The sequence below is a fragment of the Echiichthys vipera genome (genome assembly GCF_963691815.1).
Source record: "Echiichthys vipera genome assembly, chromosome: 5".
NCBI classification, from domain to species: Eukaryota; Metazoa; Chordata; class Actinopteri; order Perciformes; family Trachinidae; genus Echiichthys; species Echiichthys vipera.
The window spans coordinates 29,320,595-29,340,084 of record NC_139830.1 but is presented as its reverse complement, the minus strand read 5'-3'; the positions used below and the strand labels follow the sequence as shown (position 1 = coordinate 29,340,084).

At 40.0% G+C, this 19,490-nt stretch overlaps 1 protein-coding gene and 1 long non-coding RNA gene across 4 annotated transcripts in view; one reads left to right on the top strand and one right to left on the bottom strand.

Annotated features, from left to right (window-relative positions):
- nf1a (neurofibromin 1a) overlaps positions 1–19,490 on the top strand; it is a 117,228-nt gene that overhangs the window by 85,364 nt on the left and 12,374 nt on the right. For all 3 annotated transcript variants that reach the window (XM_083914444.1, XM_083914443.1, XM_083914442.1), the window contains exons 35-45: positions 3,768–4,200; positions 4,349–4,689; positions 5,052–5,254; positions 8,296–8,489; positions 8,569–8,709; positions 13,237–13,516; positions 13,653–13,867; positions 17,142–17,203; positions 17,292–17,433; positions 18,393–18,494; positions 18,885–19,025. In XM_083914444.1, the coding sequence (XP_083770570.1) occupies positions 3,768–4,200; positions 4,349–4,689; positions 5,052–5,254; positions 8,296–8,489; positions 8,569–8,709; positions 13,237–13,516; positions 13,653–13,867; positions 17,142–17,203; positions 17,292–17,433; positions 18,393–18,494; positions 18,885–19,025 (2,254 nt within the window). The remainder of the gene's footprint in view (positions 1–3,767; positions 4,201–4,348; positions 4,690–5,051; positions 5,255–8,295; positions 8,490–8,568; positions 8,710–13,236; positions 13,517–13,652; positions 13,868–17,141; positions 17,204–17,291; positions 17,434–18,392; positions 18,495–18,884; positions 19,026–19,490) is intronic.
- Positions 2,935–10,480, bottom strand: LOC310947595. Its single transcript, XR_014593218.1, has 3 exons — positions 10,382–10,480; positions 3,461–3,575; positions 2,935–3,242 (listed from the first exon to the last, which is right to left on the bottom strand). It is a non-coding gene; the product is annotated as an uncharacterized lncRNA (long non-coding RNA).

The following is a 19,490-nucleotide window of genomic DNA, read 5'->3' as shown; positions in this document are numbered from 1 at the left end:
AGCAAGTTGACCAAACAAACAAGCAAACAATTTAATTTAATTAAATACACCTACATATTCTCATGACATATTATAAAAAAAAACATGTAACCACATTGAAATGAGCAATTAACATATGTAACCATTAACCCATAACCCACTGCATTGTTCTATATCCCATCCCATCTCAATCTTGCCAGCATAATCAAACCAGAGATACATGAAACTTTTCAGCTTGTTTCTGAACAGCTTCAATCTGTTCTTTAACCTACTTTTCACCACTTTTAGACACTCCAAGTTGGCAGTTTTAAACGCATGGTATAAATTAGGGCTGGACAATATGGATCTACTGTACCTTTCCTTTGCTTGTGTACGACCAAGCCAAAAAGTCAATGTCTTGAACATAATGTCAGCAGGCAGTTATCTTAGACCCCCTATGTAACAGGGCATCAGAGTTTTAAAACATTAAAACATTACTAAGCACAACCTCTCAAAGAGATACAATCTTACAGGAATGTGTATCTGGGCAAAACTCAGGTCATATGTATGTAGATAATGGATTAATAGAAGGATGGGTGAATATTAAATAGATAGATGAAGAGAAAATAGTTAGAAAAAACAGTTAGATTTTTTTTACTTTACGTTTGTTAAATGTTAAGGTTCTGATAATATACAAGTTATACAGTATAATGATAATATTAAAATTAAAAGGTTCACATTTGCACCAATTTCTGATATGAATGGGTAACCAGTGCAGTGCTGCTAAAATTGGAGTGATGTGACAGGACCTTCTGGATTTTATCATGTACTTAACTGTGGACTTGTCTAATTGATAAAGGATTAGGGGAGATTTTTTAGTGAGATTGAAAAGATAAATGGCTGCGAAATGATACCCCGATATACTGTATATACAAATATATATATATATATATATATATATATATATATATATATATATATATATATATATATATATATATATATATATATACAAATTGTTTTTTTGTCCTACTAAATTTTTTCATGTGCTGGCACCTGTGCTACCACTTAAAAAAAAATAAGCGTACAGCCCTGAATACACTAATAGAATCTTGACTCATTTGATCAGAGCTGCCTACTTTGACCTAGTCATTTGACATTTCGTCAAGCACAATGAATATGGTTAAAAATAGTAACAATAATAAAAAACTTAGCCTGTTTTATTTCTGATTACCTTATATACATAAGCATATATCAATAAATAATGGGAATAATGGGATAGTGACTTGAATCAAGAATATTGACTTAAAAAAAACACATTGTCATAATGCAAAAATCAATTTATTTATTTAAAACCTTACAATTTAACAAGCTCTGTTTCATGTAAACCCCGGTAGTATTAGAAAGTCTGCAGTACAGGTAAGAAATCAGAGACACCTAAACTGACAGAAGTGTAAGTGAAAGTTAAATAATTATTTAATAAGGGCCATTAGCAGACATTGAACCCAACTTTCTGACCATGACCTTTTGGTAGGACTCGTGGCCCCTGGTGTCACATTGAGGAACAGGTCTTGGGGGCTCTTTGATACCATGTGTGTCAATCTACTTGTTGCTTTACCTTTTTAGTTTGTTTTTTAAATATATTGTGTCCAATCATTTATGTTGTAAAACAATTGAGCCAAATCAAGAAGTCTTGCAGTAGAAATTGTAGAATTTGCTAAGCATGTGTAAAAATATGTAAATATCATGCTATGTCATAATATCATGTCTGAATTGAGGGTCTCAGTACAGACCCAGAGGCAAATTTGGGATGTCGCGCTATATAAATAAAATTGACTTGATTAGTCTTTTATCTATAAATTATACATCAAATATGCATTACTAGGACTGGGCATTGAGCTCCAATACCTTTTAGGAACTGACCATATATAGCACTGAGTAAAATTGTTGAGTACCCAAAATCTGACTGAATCAATTGAAAGCATTGTCAGATTTTTAAACTTGCTGATAAAAGTATACATTTGCTGGATTTTGACTCACTATGACAACTTTCCAGATAACATTATAAATTTGGGATGTCGCGCTACATAAATAAAATTGACTTGATTAGTCTTTTATCTATAAATTATACATCAAATATGCATTACTAGGACTGGGCATTGAGCTCCAATACCTTTTAGGAACTGACTATATATAGCACTGAGTAAAATTGTTGAGTACCCAAAATCTGACTGAATCAATTGAAAGCATTGTCAGATTTTTAAACTTGCTGATAAAAGTATACATTTGCTGGATTTTGACTCACTATGACAACTTTCCAGATAACATTATAGAGACTTTGACTTCTAATCATGAGTGAAAAAAGGTTTTTGTTGAAAAATGTAATTATCTTTCTAGAGGTATCAAAAAAACTAGCTTTTATATCTGCACAAGTATACCACATTTCATACGATGCCCAGGTGGCCCTGCATTTCACTGAGGTTTGAGTTAAATTCAAGGTAAGGTGAAGCTGGAAAGAACATAAATGCAAAACAGGCAAAGTTAAATCACAGTACATCAGCTGACATGACTAGTTGTTGTTCGTCTCGAGTGAAATGTGTGGGGCTGGGGTTTACCAAGGTGGGGTTACCTCCTCACACAACAAGGGGCATGTCCTCTAGATCCGGTGGAACCTCGAGACAGGTATCTCTGGAGCTGGAGCTCTGCATCTGAATGGCCTTTGCCGTAGCCCCTTTCTCAAGTCTTGCCCCATCCTCTTCCCTTGCCTCCTGTATTTCAGCCTGCCTGTCTTCCTCCACATTACTGTCGGTTCTCACTTCCTCGAGCATGACACTGGCATCACATGGCCCAATCAGTCCTCCGACCTCCGGGCGGTTAGTGCCCCAGTAGCCTGCACCACTCACCAAGTCCATGTTGGACCGGAAGGTTCGGGGGGCATAAATCCGGCGCTGAATGAGGCAGACCTGACATGTCAGTACCACGGTGGCAACTAGCAGGCAAACAATCAGCACCCCTGCTGAACCTATAGCTAACAGGCCCATCTTGGTGTCAATCAGGCAGTCGTCATGAGTGCCATTGGTGTCTGTTTTAACTGAGTTTGTGAAGCCAATGGTAGCGAGACTGTGCTCAACAGTAGGGACTGAGCTGCCACCTTGATCTCCTGTTCTGTGCGTATACGATTGCATGGTTGATAGGTCTTGGTCTGTATCAGTCAGACAGATCGGCAGGTGGTTGAGCAGGAGAAATAGCCAGAGAGAAGTTTTGGTGCCTTCCATTGTGTTGTTCTGAAATCAAGAGCAGAAATGGAGACTTTCAGCATCATGTACAACATGCACATAAACTGTTTAAGGTGAATGTAAATACACTAAATTCCTTCTTAACCTTGAAGAAGCTACGACTTATGTACTTAGAAAAAAGTTGATTTTACAATGAAGTTAGCCCCTCAATGAGTTTATAATTTTCAATTTTAATGCCAGTGTGATCTTGTCTTGACAATGCTTACCTGAAATAGTCTGATGTGGAGGGATGGGGTGAGGCAGCTGCTGCAGATGAACTCTTGAGAGTCTCTGAACTCACTCACTTTTTTCAAGGCCTCTCACCGCAGATGCTGAAGAGCTCTTAAAAGAAAAGAGAGGGGAAAAAAAGTAGTTTCTCAGAAGCCCAAAAAGCTTTCATTAGTGTAATATGTTATGCTTTGACCATTTTTAGGCAAACTTCTGTACAAAACTAACTCCAAACACAAAAATGTCGTATTTACCACAGAAGGCTTGTATTTGACCTTTTCTGATTGCTTTATCCCCTTTCTTTAGGTTCAAAACAGGCCAGATCAATGGTGACCTGCTCATCTACCATGTCCTTCTCACTCTAAAACCCTACTATGCTAAGCCCTACGAGATAGTAGTAGACTTAACACATGTAGGACCCAGCAATCGCTTCAAGACCGACTTCCTGTCCAAGTGGTTTGTGGTATTTCCTGGCTTTGCCTACGAGAATGTAGCAGCTGTCTACGTCTACAACTGCAACACTTGGGTGAGGGAGTACACAAAGTACCATGAACGGCTACTGACAGGCCTGAAGGGCAGCAAGCGGCTCCAGTTCATCGACTCTCCAGCTAAGCTTGCCGAGCATATTGAACCCGACCAACAGAAGCTACCTGCAGCCACGTTGACCCTGGAGGAAGACCTAAAAGTGTTTCATAATGCCCTCAAGCTGGCCCATAAAGACACCAAGGTCTCAATAAAGGTGAGGATGCAGCCATAGCTATTTGTACTAAAATGTGTTGAATACCTTTTGGAATGAAGGGATTAGATCAGATGAGCTTAATTCTATCATAAGGGAAATTCTAGCAAGCCTCTGGTTTTCTAAATCAACGTGTTTTCTTGCTGATAAGGTGGGATCGACAGCCGTTCAGGTGACATCAGCTGAGCGGACCCGTGTCCTCGGCCAGCCTGTCTTCCTCAATGACGTCTACTATGCCTCAGAGATTGAGGAGATATGCCTGGTGGATGAGAGCCAGTTTACCCTCACCATGGCCAACCAGGGCACTCCGCTCACATTCATGCACCAGGAATGTGACACCATCGTCCAGTCCATCATCCATATCCGGACACGCTGGGAGCTGTCACAGCCAGACTCCATCCCACAGCACACCAAGATTCGACCAAAAGATGTTCCCGGCACTCTGCTCAACATCGCCCTGCTGAACTTGGGCAGTTCTGACCCCAGTCTCAGGTCAGGCATTTAGTTATTCAATCAGGAGTTCAATCAAGAAAAGGGGTCTGGTCAGTGTATTTGAGACTCAAATGATTTGTTTTACCAAAGAGGTTCTCATTTCTGCTGTGGACTTTTCCCAGCTGGAGGAATTGGTAATTCAAACCAAAAAGTAAAATTCATATTATTGTCTAAACTGCAGCAAAGCAAGGACTCTTTTTCTAGAGATAGTTCTGCTTGGTGTCTTTTGCTTTGGTATGTTAAGTATAAACATTTCAAGACACTTGTGTTTGAGCCACAAAAGTAAAATTACCTTGTGTGGCTTTAGCTTAGAGTTAAATAACGCTTAACACTTCTGACTTGTTTGTCCTTCCCATATCCAGGTCTGCTGCTTACAATCTATTGTGTGCTTTGACCTGCACCTTCAACCTAAAGATAGAGGGCCAGCTGCTGGAGACGTCAGGCCTTTGCATCCCAGCCAACAACACTCTCTTCATAGTCTCCATCAGCAAGACTCTGGCTGCCAATGAGCCCCATCTGACACTGGAGTTTCTGGAGGAGTGCATCTCAGGCTTCAGCAAGTCCAGTAAGTCCACTTAAGCTGCTGGAAGACATACACATTCTCTCACATATTTTGCATTCTGTCATACAGTCATGTCCCGTATGTTGGTGATAGACATATGGTTTATCCAGTCAGCAACCAGGATTTTCGCCCCTTCCCAAATGATCTCCAAACATGAGTTCCCAGATGAATATGCTGAGCAAATGAGAGTTATTCCTTCTGGCGGAGTCAGGTTAGCTCAACTTTCCCTCGTGCCCACTGACCCGTGACTGTGACCTTTCTAAATGTTTTTCTTTTCTTTTCTTTTTTTGACCCGTCTAAATAACACTAGCCTTCTAGAAGGTTTTTTTGTCCCAACCACTAATTGCAATATTTGATTGGCTGATTTACGTACCTGTCAATACAATAACACACTGGTCCGGACCACACCTGTGGAAATCAGTTCAGGACCGCATTCAGTTTAAGAGCAGAGAGCTGGAAGCCTTTTCTGCTCAGAGACAGCAACAATCGGATTGGATAACTACATTTTCAAGGTTTGAGGACACTGACACTGTCATTTCTGAAGCAAACTTGATAGAAAATGAGGCTAAAATTAGTATTAAAAGAGATAATTATTATTCATTGAAATCAATTAAATATGACTTTTAAAATGCTGATATGTTGGGCCTTCTATGAAGTCCTAGAAGAGTTCCCCTCTGGATTGTGGTACACTATAACAAATATAATGGGCTTTACTGTTTCCCAGGTTGCATGCAAAAGACTTAGAACAAGACTTTTAAAGAAGTTATAATTTAGTTTAGGTTTAGGGTTGATTAATAGGCCTGAGTCATAAATAGCTGCAGCGCCTCCTCCTCAACCACTGCCTCGAGGAATATGAGTATTAATATGACTGGGAGGAGTGGATTCATTAAGGCTAACATATTCTTCATGACACAGCCATGTTTCAGTTAGAAAGAATAAATCAATATGATTATCTGATAATTTACTAATACAGCTTTTGATGACAGAGATCTGATGTCTGAAGTCCACATTTTATTTTCCAATTTGTTGCACTATTGCAGAGTTGGTTTTAATTTTTAATTTTCTTGTCCAACTCCTCTTCTTTTCACTTTGGATTGAATTCATTTATATTTGAATAGGCGGAGAGAGACATATAGGATACTGGGGTGGACATACAGTTGTGCGACTCTGCTTTCCTGATCTCAACTTTTGGTTGTCATGGTTTAAGACTGCTAAAAAACCCGGTCAGGTTCCATTCAAGCGGTGGAATGATGAAGAGTATGGCAGGGGACCAGAGAAAACTACAGTGTCCAACATTGTCTTTGCGTAATTTTCTTACTTTTGCAAATATTACAAGTTTTTCATATATTTTTAGAAAATCTTCAAATCATTCATATTTTTTTATAATGCAATCCTATGGAGATCAGCTTAAAATCCTCTTAAACACGCTCGTCTTTGAAACACACCTTGTTCCACATATTTCAACCTACAGACTTAATTTCAGCTTTAAACAGTTTGCAAGACTTTGGCCTATTCAAAAAATATATTTTACTTTTCAAATCTTCAACAGTTTTTCCATAATAAGTTTAGTTGTTTTTTTTAATGTTTTTTTGAGACCTGATTTCGGTTAACATGGAGTGTGTATTGGCTTGTAGAGTGGACAAAAAGCCTTTGATGTTTCCTCACTCTAGGTGATGTGTTCAGTTCTTTTGACAAAAGTTTCAGAATAAAACTCCTCTAAATTCCATAACTTTCACTTTTCTGATATAATTTGTTTATGGGAATGTTGACATTCTTGTCTTCTTTGACAATGCGCGTATTTGACCTCTAGAACTTATAGTTGTTTGAATTCTGTGGCTCAAAGCACCTAGAGAGGCATTCCTGCTCTCATTCACTCCGATGTTAATTATGTTCAACAAGTTCAATCAGAGACAGAAAGCTTGAGCATTTTTAAACTTTGATTTCTTAGTCATTTTTATCTTTTTCCACACAAAAACATGTCTCCATGTTGGCCAAACCCTCATAATGCTGAAAGTGAAGACATTTTAACAATACAACCCACAGTTTTTCCGGGAGTAGACGTTGTTTCAGAGCATGCGTCTCTGCTACCACTAGCCTACTACTGATACTTCTACTACTACTTCACTCAATGATCAAACACTTGTTTTCCATTTTCTCCCTGCTCTTAATTTTGGAGCACACATTCATCATTTGTCTCAAAATGCTGTTGGGATATAGTAATAGCTCCATCAAATATTTTTACACAAACAGCTAAATTGCACCATATCGGACCAGTGCATAGTTTTGCGTACCCGCTGATACTCGATCCAGAATTTTAGGTAGTATCGGTGGCATTTCCGATACTGGAATTGGAACAACTCGACTCTGAGTCGGACTGAACAGTAAGGTGGACCAGTTATTCTCATTTCAGTTATGATATGAAGATTCTGGCCGTATAGCTCATACAGGTTTATGAACTTCTGTTACTTGCTAAAATGCACAAAGTCATACTTGCACATAACTGCCTTATTTTCAGGGTCTATGCAAATATCTTCTTGGCACATCAGGAGATTTTACTAAAAGATCACTACATTAAAATAATATCATCTCAGCTGGATTGGAGGTGAGATGTTTACATTTCCTGTTATGCCAACCAATAGCATCAGTTTGTTAGACACTCCCTGCCAGGTAGATGCGTTTTTCAAACTCCACACCTCCAGTTTGCAATGCTGTCTTCCATGTCATAAAGTTGTAGTCATTTTCACAGGCTGAGTGATTTTCATGTGGAAAGTAAGTGAGTGCCCCTTTAAGTTAAGATGATGCTTTAACAATACAATAAACAATTAACTTGCCTGTACCTTGAATTAAAAAGAAAATGTAGGGGTGCCGGTGGAACAGTGGTTGGAGCAGCTGCCCCATGTAAAGAGGCTGAAAGTCTGTGTCTCCCCCTCTCTCTCACACCCCATTTCCTGTCCGTCCTGTAAAAATTAAAGGCTTGAAAAACTGCCAAAAAATCAAATTTAAAAAAAGGAAATGTATTGATAAATGTCGTTTTTCTATTTGAGGTATTGAGCTGAAGCATCTCTGCCTGGAGTATATGACACCTTGGCTGCTCAACCTGGTTCGATTCTGTAAGCACAACGACGACGCCAAACGCCAGCGTGTAACCGCCATTTTGGACAAACTCATCACCATGACGATCAATGAAAAGCAGATGTATCCCTCTATCCAGGCCAAAATCTGGGGGAGCCTAGGCCAGGTGAGTCTATCACACCAACAGCCGGATGTGTAAAATTGTGGTATGCATTTGACTTCTAACTTTCTCACTGTGCCCGCAGATAACAGACCTGCTGGATGTGGTGTTGGACAGCTTTATTAAGACAAGTGCCACAGGAGGTCTGGGCTCCATCAAAGCAGAAGTCATGGCTGATACTGCAGTAGCTCTGGCTTCAGGGAATGTCAAACTCGTCTCCAGCAAGGTGAGCTAATACATTCTGGAATACTGTCTGCCGTGTTACCTCATACCCACAGCATATAGACAATTTTTGTTTATTGAAGTCATGTTTTTTTGTTTTTAACCTTTTATTAGATTTTGACATTTTGCACAAACACTTAACACTTAAATCAAACAAATCAAGTTGAAAATCTTTCCTGATGTACATTGTATAATTTGTTGAGATCAAAATAATCTAACACCGGTCAGTGGTTACCAAAATCATCAACCCACTGGTATTCCCCAGTGAAAAAAGTGGAAAATTGAAATCACAGGCTGATCCGACTTACTGTGACTCAGTGAACACTGACCCACAACCAAAACCGTTCATGCTGGATGATTTCACAGGCAGCATAACGTTCACCACCGGTTCTCAAGACTTGTTCACGGCTGTCATGTGTTCAGTGTGAACCTGCTCTAGTCTTCTTTCTCGAAAGCCAGTTGAGCTGTGAGAACAGGTCCCAGAAGAGGACATTGGGCCCTCATGCCACCCTCATGGAGTCTGTTTCTGACAGTTTGGTCAGAAACATGACCTCCAGCAGCCTGCTGTTTTTTGTAGGACCCTGGCAGTGCTCCTCCTATTCCTCAGACAAAGGAGCAGATACCGGTCCTGCTTCTGGGTTGATGCCCTTTTACAGCCCTGTCAAGCTCTCCTATTGTGATGGCCGGTCTTCTGCTATTTCCTCCATGCTCCATGAGACTTTGCTGTAAGACAGCAAACCTTCTTGAGACTGCACATATGGATGTGCCATCGTGGAGGAGCTTGACTACCTGTAAGATCTGGCAGGTACCACTTCACGCTACCAGTAGTGACAAGGACACTAGCAGAACAAAACACTAGGGAAAAATCAGTCAGTAAGGATGAAGAGCGAGCAACTGTCTCTAGCCATCACATACTAAACCATTCACTTTTGGGGGGGTTGTCTTATAGCAGCATTGATTGGGAAATTCATGAAAATCAAAGAAACTTTATCCCAACCATGGCGTGTGTTTTTGGGTGCTATAAAGCCTACTGGCCACGCTGTGACCAATCATTGCAGAACTTTGCAATTTTCGTAACTTCTGACATGTGTGCCAGTTTTCAAGCGTTTTCGAGAATCCCAAGACCCCCAAAATGCAATGATGCTGACACATAAGGCTTACTTCCTGTTATCAGCAGGTGGTACTGTAACTCAATACATGGCATGTAGCTTATCTTCAGGCCGAAACTCTTTTCTAGTATGTGAGCATATAATTTTTCAGTTTGTGTGAGATTGTTTGTTGTGTGTGTGAAAACATTCAAATGTGTATGTGAGTATCATTTTTCAGTTGTGCTTCGTTTTCAGTATAGTATGTGAATGACTTATCTGGGTATGTGAGAGAAATTTCTGAATAATGTCCCTGACGGCCCCTCATATTTTAATACCATCCATGCAGAGTTCTCAGGCCTGCATACGAATGCCACCTTTCTCAGCTACCATTTTGGTTTGACACAACATTTTTAACATACATGTCAAAATGTATACATACTTGATGATACTGATGTACATAAAGTTCGTTAAAATATGTGTGGTATCCCATAAGATTAATAGAAAACTGTCACAAAATGAATGACTTTTGTTAGAGTTTTAGTTTGTTCTGATGTGAGAAAATCAGCATTAAATGTAATAATCACTTACTTAGTAATGGAAGAAATAAATCCAATGCTGTAAAATCACTCCTGACTGAGAGTATTGGAAGAGACAAACTCATTCACTCACTATCCATCAGGGTCCAAATTCAGTCTGCTACTCAGATAAACAAACACCAAATACACAATAGAAAAAGCCAGACCCTGGCTCCTATTATGGCAGACACCAGCACTGCCCTGAATAGTGTCCATTGTGAAGATTGTTGACAAAGATTAGCCAGCCAATGTTTAAGTTGAAGTGCTGCTCATCTCAGTGATATTGTCTCATTTAACCAAAGTGTTAAACTGAATTTAGGGATATCAAATTAAAGAATTGTACATAGCTGTCAAACCATACACTCAAATCATGAGTCTTTATACTTGTGTTATCCACAGGGTTACTGTCTGATGTCATGGCAGGACAGCATACTGAGCACAATGGTGCCTTGTCTGTTGCTCTTGAACTCTTTGTTACCCAAGAGTTGAATAGATATTATTTTCTAATTGGTTGTAACTAGGGATGTCCGATAATATCGGCCCACCGATATTATCGGCCGATATTGAGTGAAAAATGTAATATCGGAAAATTATCGTATCGGGTTTTTACAACCGATGTTTGTTCTGTAGGCTTCAGCATTTCCGAGTCTACATGAATGCAACATGGGACGTTTACAGGCGCGTGCTTGATGACGTATAACAACAACACACTAGACTCGTAGGTTGCTAACCGTGGCTAACAAGCTTGCTCACCAGGTGCATGAGATGTCCGAGGTTTGGAAGTATTTCAAGTGTCACCTACTAACAGTAAATGTGCGCTTTGAAACGACTGCAAGGCGTCCATTATGAGAGGAGGAAACAAAGGCGTCTTCCTATAATACATCAAATTTGATCACCCACCTGAAGAAGAATCATGCGGAGTTATACGCTACATTTGTGCAGCAAAGTGATGAAAAGAAGCAACAGCCGACACCGAGAAAAAACCTTTTTCTATCGTTCAAGATGCCGGATTCACCAAACTTGTGGAGTTCCTCGAGCCACGTTATGTCATGCCCAGGCGCAAGTATTTCTCAGACCAGTGCTCACCTGAATTTTACAGCATTGTTTAGTCACGTCGAGAAGGTAATTTCTGGTGCTGTATCCATTAGATCCAATACAGGTTAGCATGTTGAGCATGACTGCTATTTTATTGATTGTATTATTTGCCAAGTTACGGCCGCTTACTCAGTCTGGAAAAAGATAACTATTTTTTTTTTACTACTCTGGACTGAAGATATGCATCTTCCTTGTGTGGATATTGTCTGTAGTGTTTGAGGCAAAACATTCCCTCTAAAAACACAAACAAATAAATGAATGGCACTTTCTTCAATAACTTATTTTGTACAGACTACTGTACTGTGTTTACAACTGAAAAGCCATGTTGCATCTATGTATGCATCCAGTGGGGCATCACAATAAGATTAGGCATAATGTGTTAATTCCATAATAGGTGATTTGGTGTAAAAAGGCTGCATATATCGGTATCGGGTGATATCGTTATCGGAAATTAAGGGTTGGACAACATCGGAATATCGGATATCGGCAGAAAAGCCAATATCGAGCATCCCTAGTTGTAACCATAGCCTTATTTTCACATGTATCTGAAAAGACATGCACAGTGGTTATGGGTTCTCTCTGTGTTGATTGCTTCAGAGTCTTATTTGTCTGTGTCATGTTCTTATTGGTTTGTGCGCAGTAGATTGATCAGAACATGGTTAAAGGTTAAAGTGTAATTCGGGCACAAAATTATCCCACGGTCTTTTTCGGCCCTTGTACTTTCTTCTTGTATAAACTATTGCTGGAGAAATCCCGGAGAGTCCCTAATAACCAGACATCAGCAGGTGGTGCTAAATTAGCTGTCTGCAGTACGGTGAAGGCATTCAAACGTCTTTTTTAACCACTAATACTGCTCGAAATAACAGCAAACCTCTGCAGTAGCATGAGAAGAGTCCTGACACAGAAAACCAAGCACCAACAACGTAGTTAGTGAACCCAGAGTTTATTAAAAGAGTGTTTTAAAGACTTACCTACTGGCCCTCCTCTCATAGTAAAGTTCATTCAAGTTGATTACCAAATGCAATCCAAAAGGAATTACAGTATATTGTGAGTCCTTACTACAGCTGATGGTGGAGGTGTATACAGGGAGCCATTATGTATTATAATCAGGCAACCTCTAGTTTATAACTAACCAAGAGAATCCATGAACTTATATTTCATTATAAGTCACATCTATAATGTGTTATGATTGTTAAAGGATAATAAATGAATTATATTTCCCTATGAATGCCCTCATATGCTCTATATTTTTAAATGTTTAAAAATTGTTTCTTGATTAAGTGGAAATGGCATAACTGTTACACTCTATCCAGTAATATAATGAAAGAAGGGCAGCCACAAGACATGCTCTGTTCTGATTTGGCTGGCTTTCTTTTACCACTGGAGCAAACACAGTACTTCCAATATTGGCTAACTATCCATATTTATTCTTATAAACCAATATTTCATAAAGGATCAAGCAACTGACTCCTGAACACTGCTGCTTGTTGAGATGCGATTTATCATAGGGGAGATTTATGATGGATTTGGGCCTTAAGTATGGACAGTTATTGCAACTTACTGTGGATTATTATACAGTATCATTAGTATTGTAATGATACTGTATGGGATTCCTCATGATAGCTGCCTGCATAGATTTGATTTATATCAAGGAAAGCTCAACTTTTGGCAGAGTGTTTTATTTTACCATCAGCCGTCACCATTTTGAGAATGATATGTTTGGCTTTTATCTGTAGTGTTTAAATGTTTTTTTTTCCTTATTCTTCTTGGCAGGTTATTGGCCGGATGTGTAAGATCATAGACAAGACGTGTCTTTCGCCAACGCCCACACTGGAGCAGCACCTGATGTGGGACGACATCGCCATCTTGGCCCGCTACATGCTCATGCTGTCCTTTAACAATTCCCTGGATGTTGCAGCCCACCTGCCTTACCTGTTCCACGTGGTGACCTTGCTGGTAGCCACTGGGCCACTGTCCCTTAGGGCCTCCACCCATGGTTTGGTTATCAACATTATCCACTCCCTCTGTACCTGCTCCCAGCTCAACTTCAGTGGTGAGGACTTTCTAAAGCTATTTGGTTTGGCCAGCATGCTTCTAAATTAAAGGGTTAAATTCAACAGTCACAGTGCACAGGAATGGTGTAAATGATTAATTAATTAATTAATTAATTAATTGTTCTATAATTTCAGAGGAAACAAAGCAGGTTCTGAGGCTGAGCCTGACTGAGTTCTCCCTGCCCAAGTTCTACCTGCTGTTCGGCATTAGCAAAGTCAAGTCAGCCGCCGTCATCGCCTTTCGCTCCAGCTACAGAGACCGCTCCTTCTCACCAGGCTCCTATGAGAGGGAGACGTTTGCCCTGTCCTCCCTGGAGACCGTAACTGAGGCCTTACTGGAGATCATGGAGGTCAGCTGAGAAATTTAAGCTAACTGGACATCTTTCTTTCACTCTTCTCTGTCTGAATGCATTTATTTAATATAAGAAAAGGCAAAGTTTGAGGATGTGACAGAAAATGTTATTGAATGTAGCGGGTAACTTATTTAATAATTGATAATTGATTAATACCATAATACAGTATATAACAATAATGAATGACTTCATCATAATTGTGAATGGGCATCAGAGAGAGGGACTCATCTTCTACTATCAGAGACAATGAAGAGACTTCTCTCCTCCTGTCTCCCCCTGCCTCTGTCCCTCTTTTTGAATCTGCAGCCTCCTCTTAATCCCTCACATTCAATTTTTCTTTTTCCTCTTCTCCTTCACTTATTTCTTCATCTCCTTCTGTGGCCTTCTCCTGCTCTGACCCTTCTGCTCTCTCCAGTTTATCTTCTTCATTCCCCTCCTTCTCTTGCTTTGTGCACTTCTCTGAATTTCCAAAGCAAAAATATGTCCCCGCTTTTAGCATTCCTTTTCATTTTTCTTTTTCGGCTACTCTCTCCAGCTGCTCTGGCCTGCAAGAGTCAAGATATGAAAAGCTCTGGCAATTCTTGTATTATATGACATTATAGGGCCATGTAGCTAATAAGTAAAACAGATATAAAAACAGAAAATATTTATCATACGCACCCAACAGTTGTTTTTAGAGTACTTAATGGTTTTGTATTGGTTATTTTCCCAGTTTGATAGTAAAGAATGTGACGTGGTTTATTTGTGTGCAGTAAGAGGTTTTATACTGTAGTACTGATGAGCTAATCAGATCAAAATGATCCATCTCCTACCTAGAACTGTGTAGTGTGTTGTAGACAGACGTAATGACGAAACGGTGACATACATTTACATATAGTCATTTGTTTCAAGCTGTTCTTGTCTTTACTAAAATCCAAACTAATCAAAGTGCGAACTGCTCTCATAAATCACGAGTCAGCGACTTCTCTTTTCGCTTATGAATGGACACACTGATTGCTGATGCTGACTCACCTTTAGCAAACACTACATTTATCACAAATTTACAAAGTTTATATACACTTTAGGTTACATTTGTGTATATAAACTTCACTAGGGGAAACTGACTTCCCCTTCAGGTGCTTGGGGGCAGCTCAGTTGCTCCACTCTTGGCTGGGATGTAGGGCCATCGCAGCAGACTCGCTGTGTGGAATCCAGATTGTGAACGCTGCTCTGCACATTTGATGCAGGGCCGTAGCTAATTGGGGCAGAGGCATTTACAATTATTGGCTTTTGGTCAATTTATGGTTTGTTTCAATGCTTTGAGAAGCTTGTGGAGTGGACATTTGTACAAGTACAGTTTTAAGCACAAAAAAGTTAGAAAAAAACAAGAAAAAAAAAACAGAAGTGAGCAGAATTAGAGAACACTTTCAGATCCCTCCCAGTTATTGGTGTTAATCTGCACCTGGTGACAATTGACTTCATTGTTGGACAAACCCTATTTATCTGCAGCTCTCCTGGCTACTTTGTAAGATGGCAGCTGCTCTAAGGAGACTGAAACCCTTAGACAGCAGGTTGTCCAGATGAAGGCCAAAGGGATGACCCTCTCAGCCATCAGAGAGAGGTTGGGCGTTCACAGTCTGTGATTTCAAGAAGATTGAAACTTTGTGCACGAGAGGACAGGGTTATGAGAAGACTCTCAATGGGGAATCAGTTCAACTCTGCAGCTGGAGTTGGTCATCAGTTCAGTGCTGAACAGGACAAGGATCTGTCTCTTCACACAGTGTCTCTCTGTTTAAGACTTTTTGGACTGAAAGCCGACTCTGCAGTGACTAAACCTCTCATCAGCAGAAAGAATAAAAAGGCTAGACTTGTCTTTGCTGAGGAGCATGTTGTGTGAACAGAGGAGAACTGGTCCAGAGTGACTTCAGGGATGAGAGTAAGTTCAGTTTATTTGTGTCTGATGGAAACATTATGTTGGGCGCAGGACTGGGGAGAGACTGAACCCAGAGTGTGTAAAGAAGTCAGTTAAACTTGGAGGAGGAAGTGTCATGGTTTGGGGATGTTTTCTGCAGCAGGAGTTGGGCCTCTTGTTCAGCTACATGGCAGGGTGAATGCAAATGTTTATGTGAACCTCCTTCAGCAACATTGAATACCTCCACTGCAAATGTCTTCAATCAGCTGCAATTTTCATCCAAGACAATGCCTCCTGTCACAATGCAAAACAGGTGAAGCAGTTCCTTGAAGCTAAGAATATTGAAACAATGAAATGGCCAGAGTCCAGATCTAAACCCCATAGAGAATCTCTGGAAAATCCTTGGAAACAAAGTAATGTCTAAGAAACCCACTCCAGTTAGTGAACTGTGTAAGAGACTGAGTCATAATGGACGCAGATCAAACCAGAGCAGTGTGAGAAACTAGTGATGTCCTGTGGGCGCAGATGTGCTGAAGTCATTCAAAGCTGTGGCCTCTACACTTCCTGTTCATTTTTGAATCACATATTTCTCATCTTTTCAACGGAATGTGAAAAGGTTATTGGATAAACCCTTTCGATACTTGACAGGTAGTTAATTAATCATGGCATATGTACATTTCAATTGCAAGTCTCAATGCAAGTTCTTTTGGTGTCTTGTCTCTTGAATTAAACCGATGCAGATCTCCGGGGCTCTAAGATAATTCAAAATTAATAAATTGTATTTAGGGGTTGAGGCTGTTGCTGCTCCTCTTTGAGCCCACACAAGCCCGTCGTAGTTGAGGATTCTATCATTCAATTCCATTGGCTGGCCAAGGGGTCAGCTGGAGCAGTTTTTGGAGTGGATTTAGTTGTTTTTTAAAATATATTCATTCATTTTTTTATTATCATCATCCTGCACTAATACCCATGTCTATATCCTGGGATAATATTTTTGTTACAATACTGTATATTCAGTTTGGTAAATGCTTATTTTATTGTGGATCTAAACAATGAAATAAGTTAAACAATCAATTCCTGAAAATTATTATAAATATCAAACCGTTTCCTGGAATTTAGATAGTTGATTTGCGCATATTCTTTGTGTGGTAAGTTACTAGCTAAATATATGTTTTCTGTCCTTGACCTGTTAAGGTTTGAGAGTCCAATTTTTTCCACCGGTTGGCGACTAATTTTTCATAGATCTGCCAAATCTTTCAAAAACGAAATTCTGTCTCACAACTTACATTGAAGCTCACACTGGGTACACCTGCATTCTCAGAGTGATTTGCCAAATCTTTCACCTGTTTTCAGTCAGTTTGATCTTTGCTTTCTTTCCTTCAGGCTTGTATGAGGGACATCCCAGCCTGCAAGTGGTTAGACCAGTGGACAGAACTTGCACAGAAGTATGAACATCCTCCATCTTATTTTAATGCATCAATATTAAGAACATAAATGGGCAGTGTGCAACATATGTGTGTGTTTGGATTCCAGGTTTGCATTCCAGTACAATCCCTCACTCCAGCCCAGAGCGCTGGTGGTGTTTGGCTGCATCAGTAAGAGGGTGAGCCACGGCCAGATCAAGCAAATCATCCGAATCCTCAGCAAGGCCAGCCCTCTGCTCAGCATAGACCGGGTAAGAGTGCACATTCACTCATGTGACCCTCTCTGTCAAACCTCTGACCACCTCTTGCCCATAAACGTGTTTCAGTTCATTAAAAATCATACTTCTCCCAAAGGACAGTGTCAGAAATAGAGGCTTTCTTCATTGTGAAGATAGAGTACCAGTCAAGCTGTGTAATAATCACCATTGTGTTCAGACATAACTATATATGACCCATTTCCCTTCATACAGAGACATCTATTATTATTATTATGGCTTTGATTTATATAGCGCCTTTCTCGGTGCACAAGGCGCTTTACAGAGTCCAGGTTTCATTCATTCACACAGACATACATGGTTGTGGTAAACTATGATGGTAGTCACAGCTGCCCTGGGGCAGACTGACAGAAGCGTTGCTGCTAATCAGCGCCTACGGCCCCTCCAACCACCTCCTCAAACATACAGCAGTCATACACATTCACAAGAGTCAAGGTGGGTGAAGTGTCTTGCCCAAGGACACAACAACCATGACACAAGTAGGGCAGGGCGGGGATCAAATCGCCGACCCTTCAGACATTGGCCGACTCGCTCTACCAACTGAGCCACAGTCGCCCATCTAATTGAATGTTACTTAAAAAAATATTGACCAATGCAGGTTTAGGAAGCACTGTACACCTTTTCACTGAGGTATTTGTTTCTCAAATCTGTAGGATACAAACATCATTATAATTTATGCTGAAATTGAAAAAAATATGCTATCATGGTTGGTAACAAAGAGTCACAATGATCAGGTCACATTTGGATGAAAAGCTTTCTTCATGTGATTTTAATGAATGTTCTTATAGTATTACTTGGATTGGTATTTGTAACAGCTAATCAGTAGAGCTCATGCGCAAAAAGCTCATTTTCACTGATGAATAATTATTTTTGTTGTTTATTAAATCTGTGTCCCTCTCCTCCTCCCACTTTCTCCTTCTCTCACTAAATCCCAGGGTCTGGAGAGCTGTCTGAAGGGGCCGGACAATTACAACAGCCAAGTATTAATAGAGGCCACAGTCATTGCTCTGACAAAGCTGCAGCCTCTACTCAGCAAGGTAACACACCACAGCAAAAAGCCACTACTCTGAGCCAAGCCATCTATTTTAACTTGTACTTTTTTACCGTACCTTCAGCTGATAATTTGAGGTAGAATGGTAGTCTTTCTCTACTTCATTGATGTTTCTCAGTTTTAAAGTTAAATTGTTTCTAATTTTAAACTATTTGTATGCTTTCTGTGTCTCTAGCTGCCACTCCAGGCGGTTTGAAAAAATTGTTAATTAGACATGCTTTGTAGTAGTTTCAATTATCCGTTTTCCACTTTCTGTAGCAATTTAGCAAAGTACATGTTTAGTTTGTGAGCAGGAAGGAGAGGAGTTGCTGTGTTCGACCCGTATCTCTGTGTATCAGTCACTGTCAAAGCAAGCCCACCCTGTGTGTGTTTTCAGGAGTCTCCGATGCACAAAGCTCTGTTCTGGGTCGCAGTAGCTGTACTGCAGCTGGATGAAGTCAACCTGTATGCTGCTGGAACCGCCCTGCTGGAACAGAACCTCCACACTCTGGACACAATGCGTGTCTTCAACGACAAGGTAAAACACATACAAATGCACACTATACACCCCTGAAGACACAAGGTCTCTTCTGTTCACACATCCCAACTGTTTGATGTTGTTTGAATAAGAGCCAACACAGTTCTCATAATACAGACCCTCATTTACGCTGGGTCTTGTTCAACAAAACACACTTGACAGTGTATTTTGAAAATGAACTTCACCCCTAAATCCATATGTACAATCACATTCTCGTACTATCATTTGGTTATTGTCCCGTTTCAGTGATTACCCTACCATTGCCTTGGGGGCAGCCAGCCACAGCTGAAAGAAACTAAATATTTTGTTTTTGTTATTTTCCTAATTAATGCACACTCATTTCATTTCAGCTCAGGGTGAAAGTCGTAACTGTGTTTTGCTGTTAAGACGTCTATAATGCATTTTTTAAGACATTAGATTTTATAACTTGTTCTCAATATGTATATTTGTCAAAAGACTTTGTAT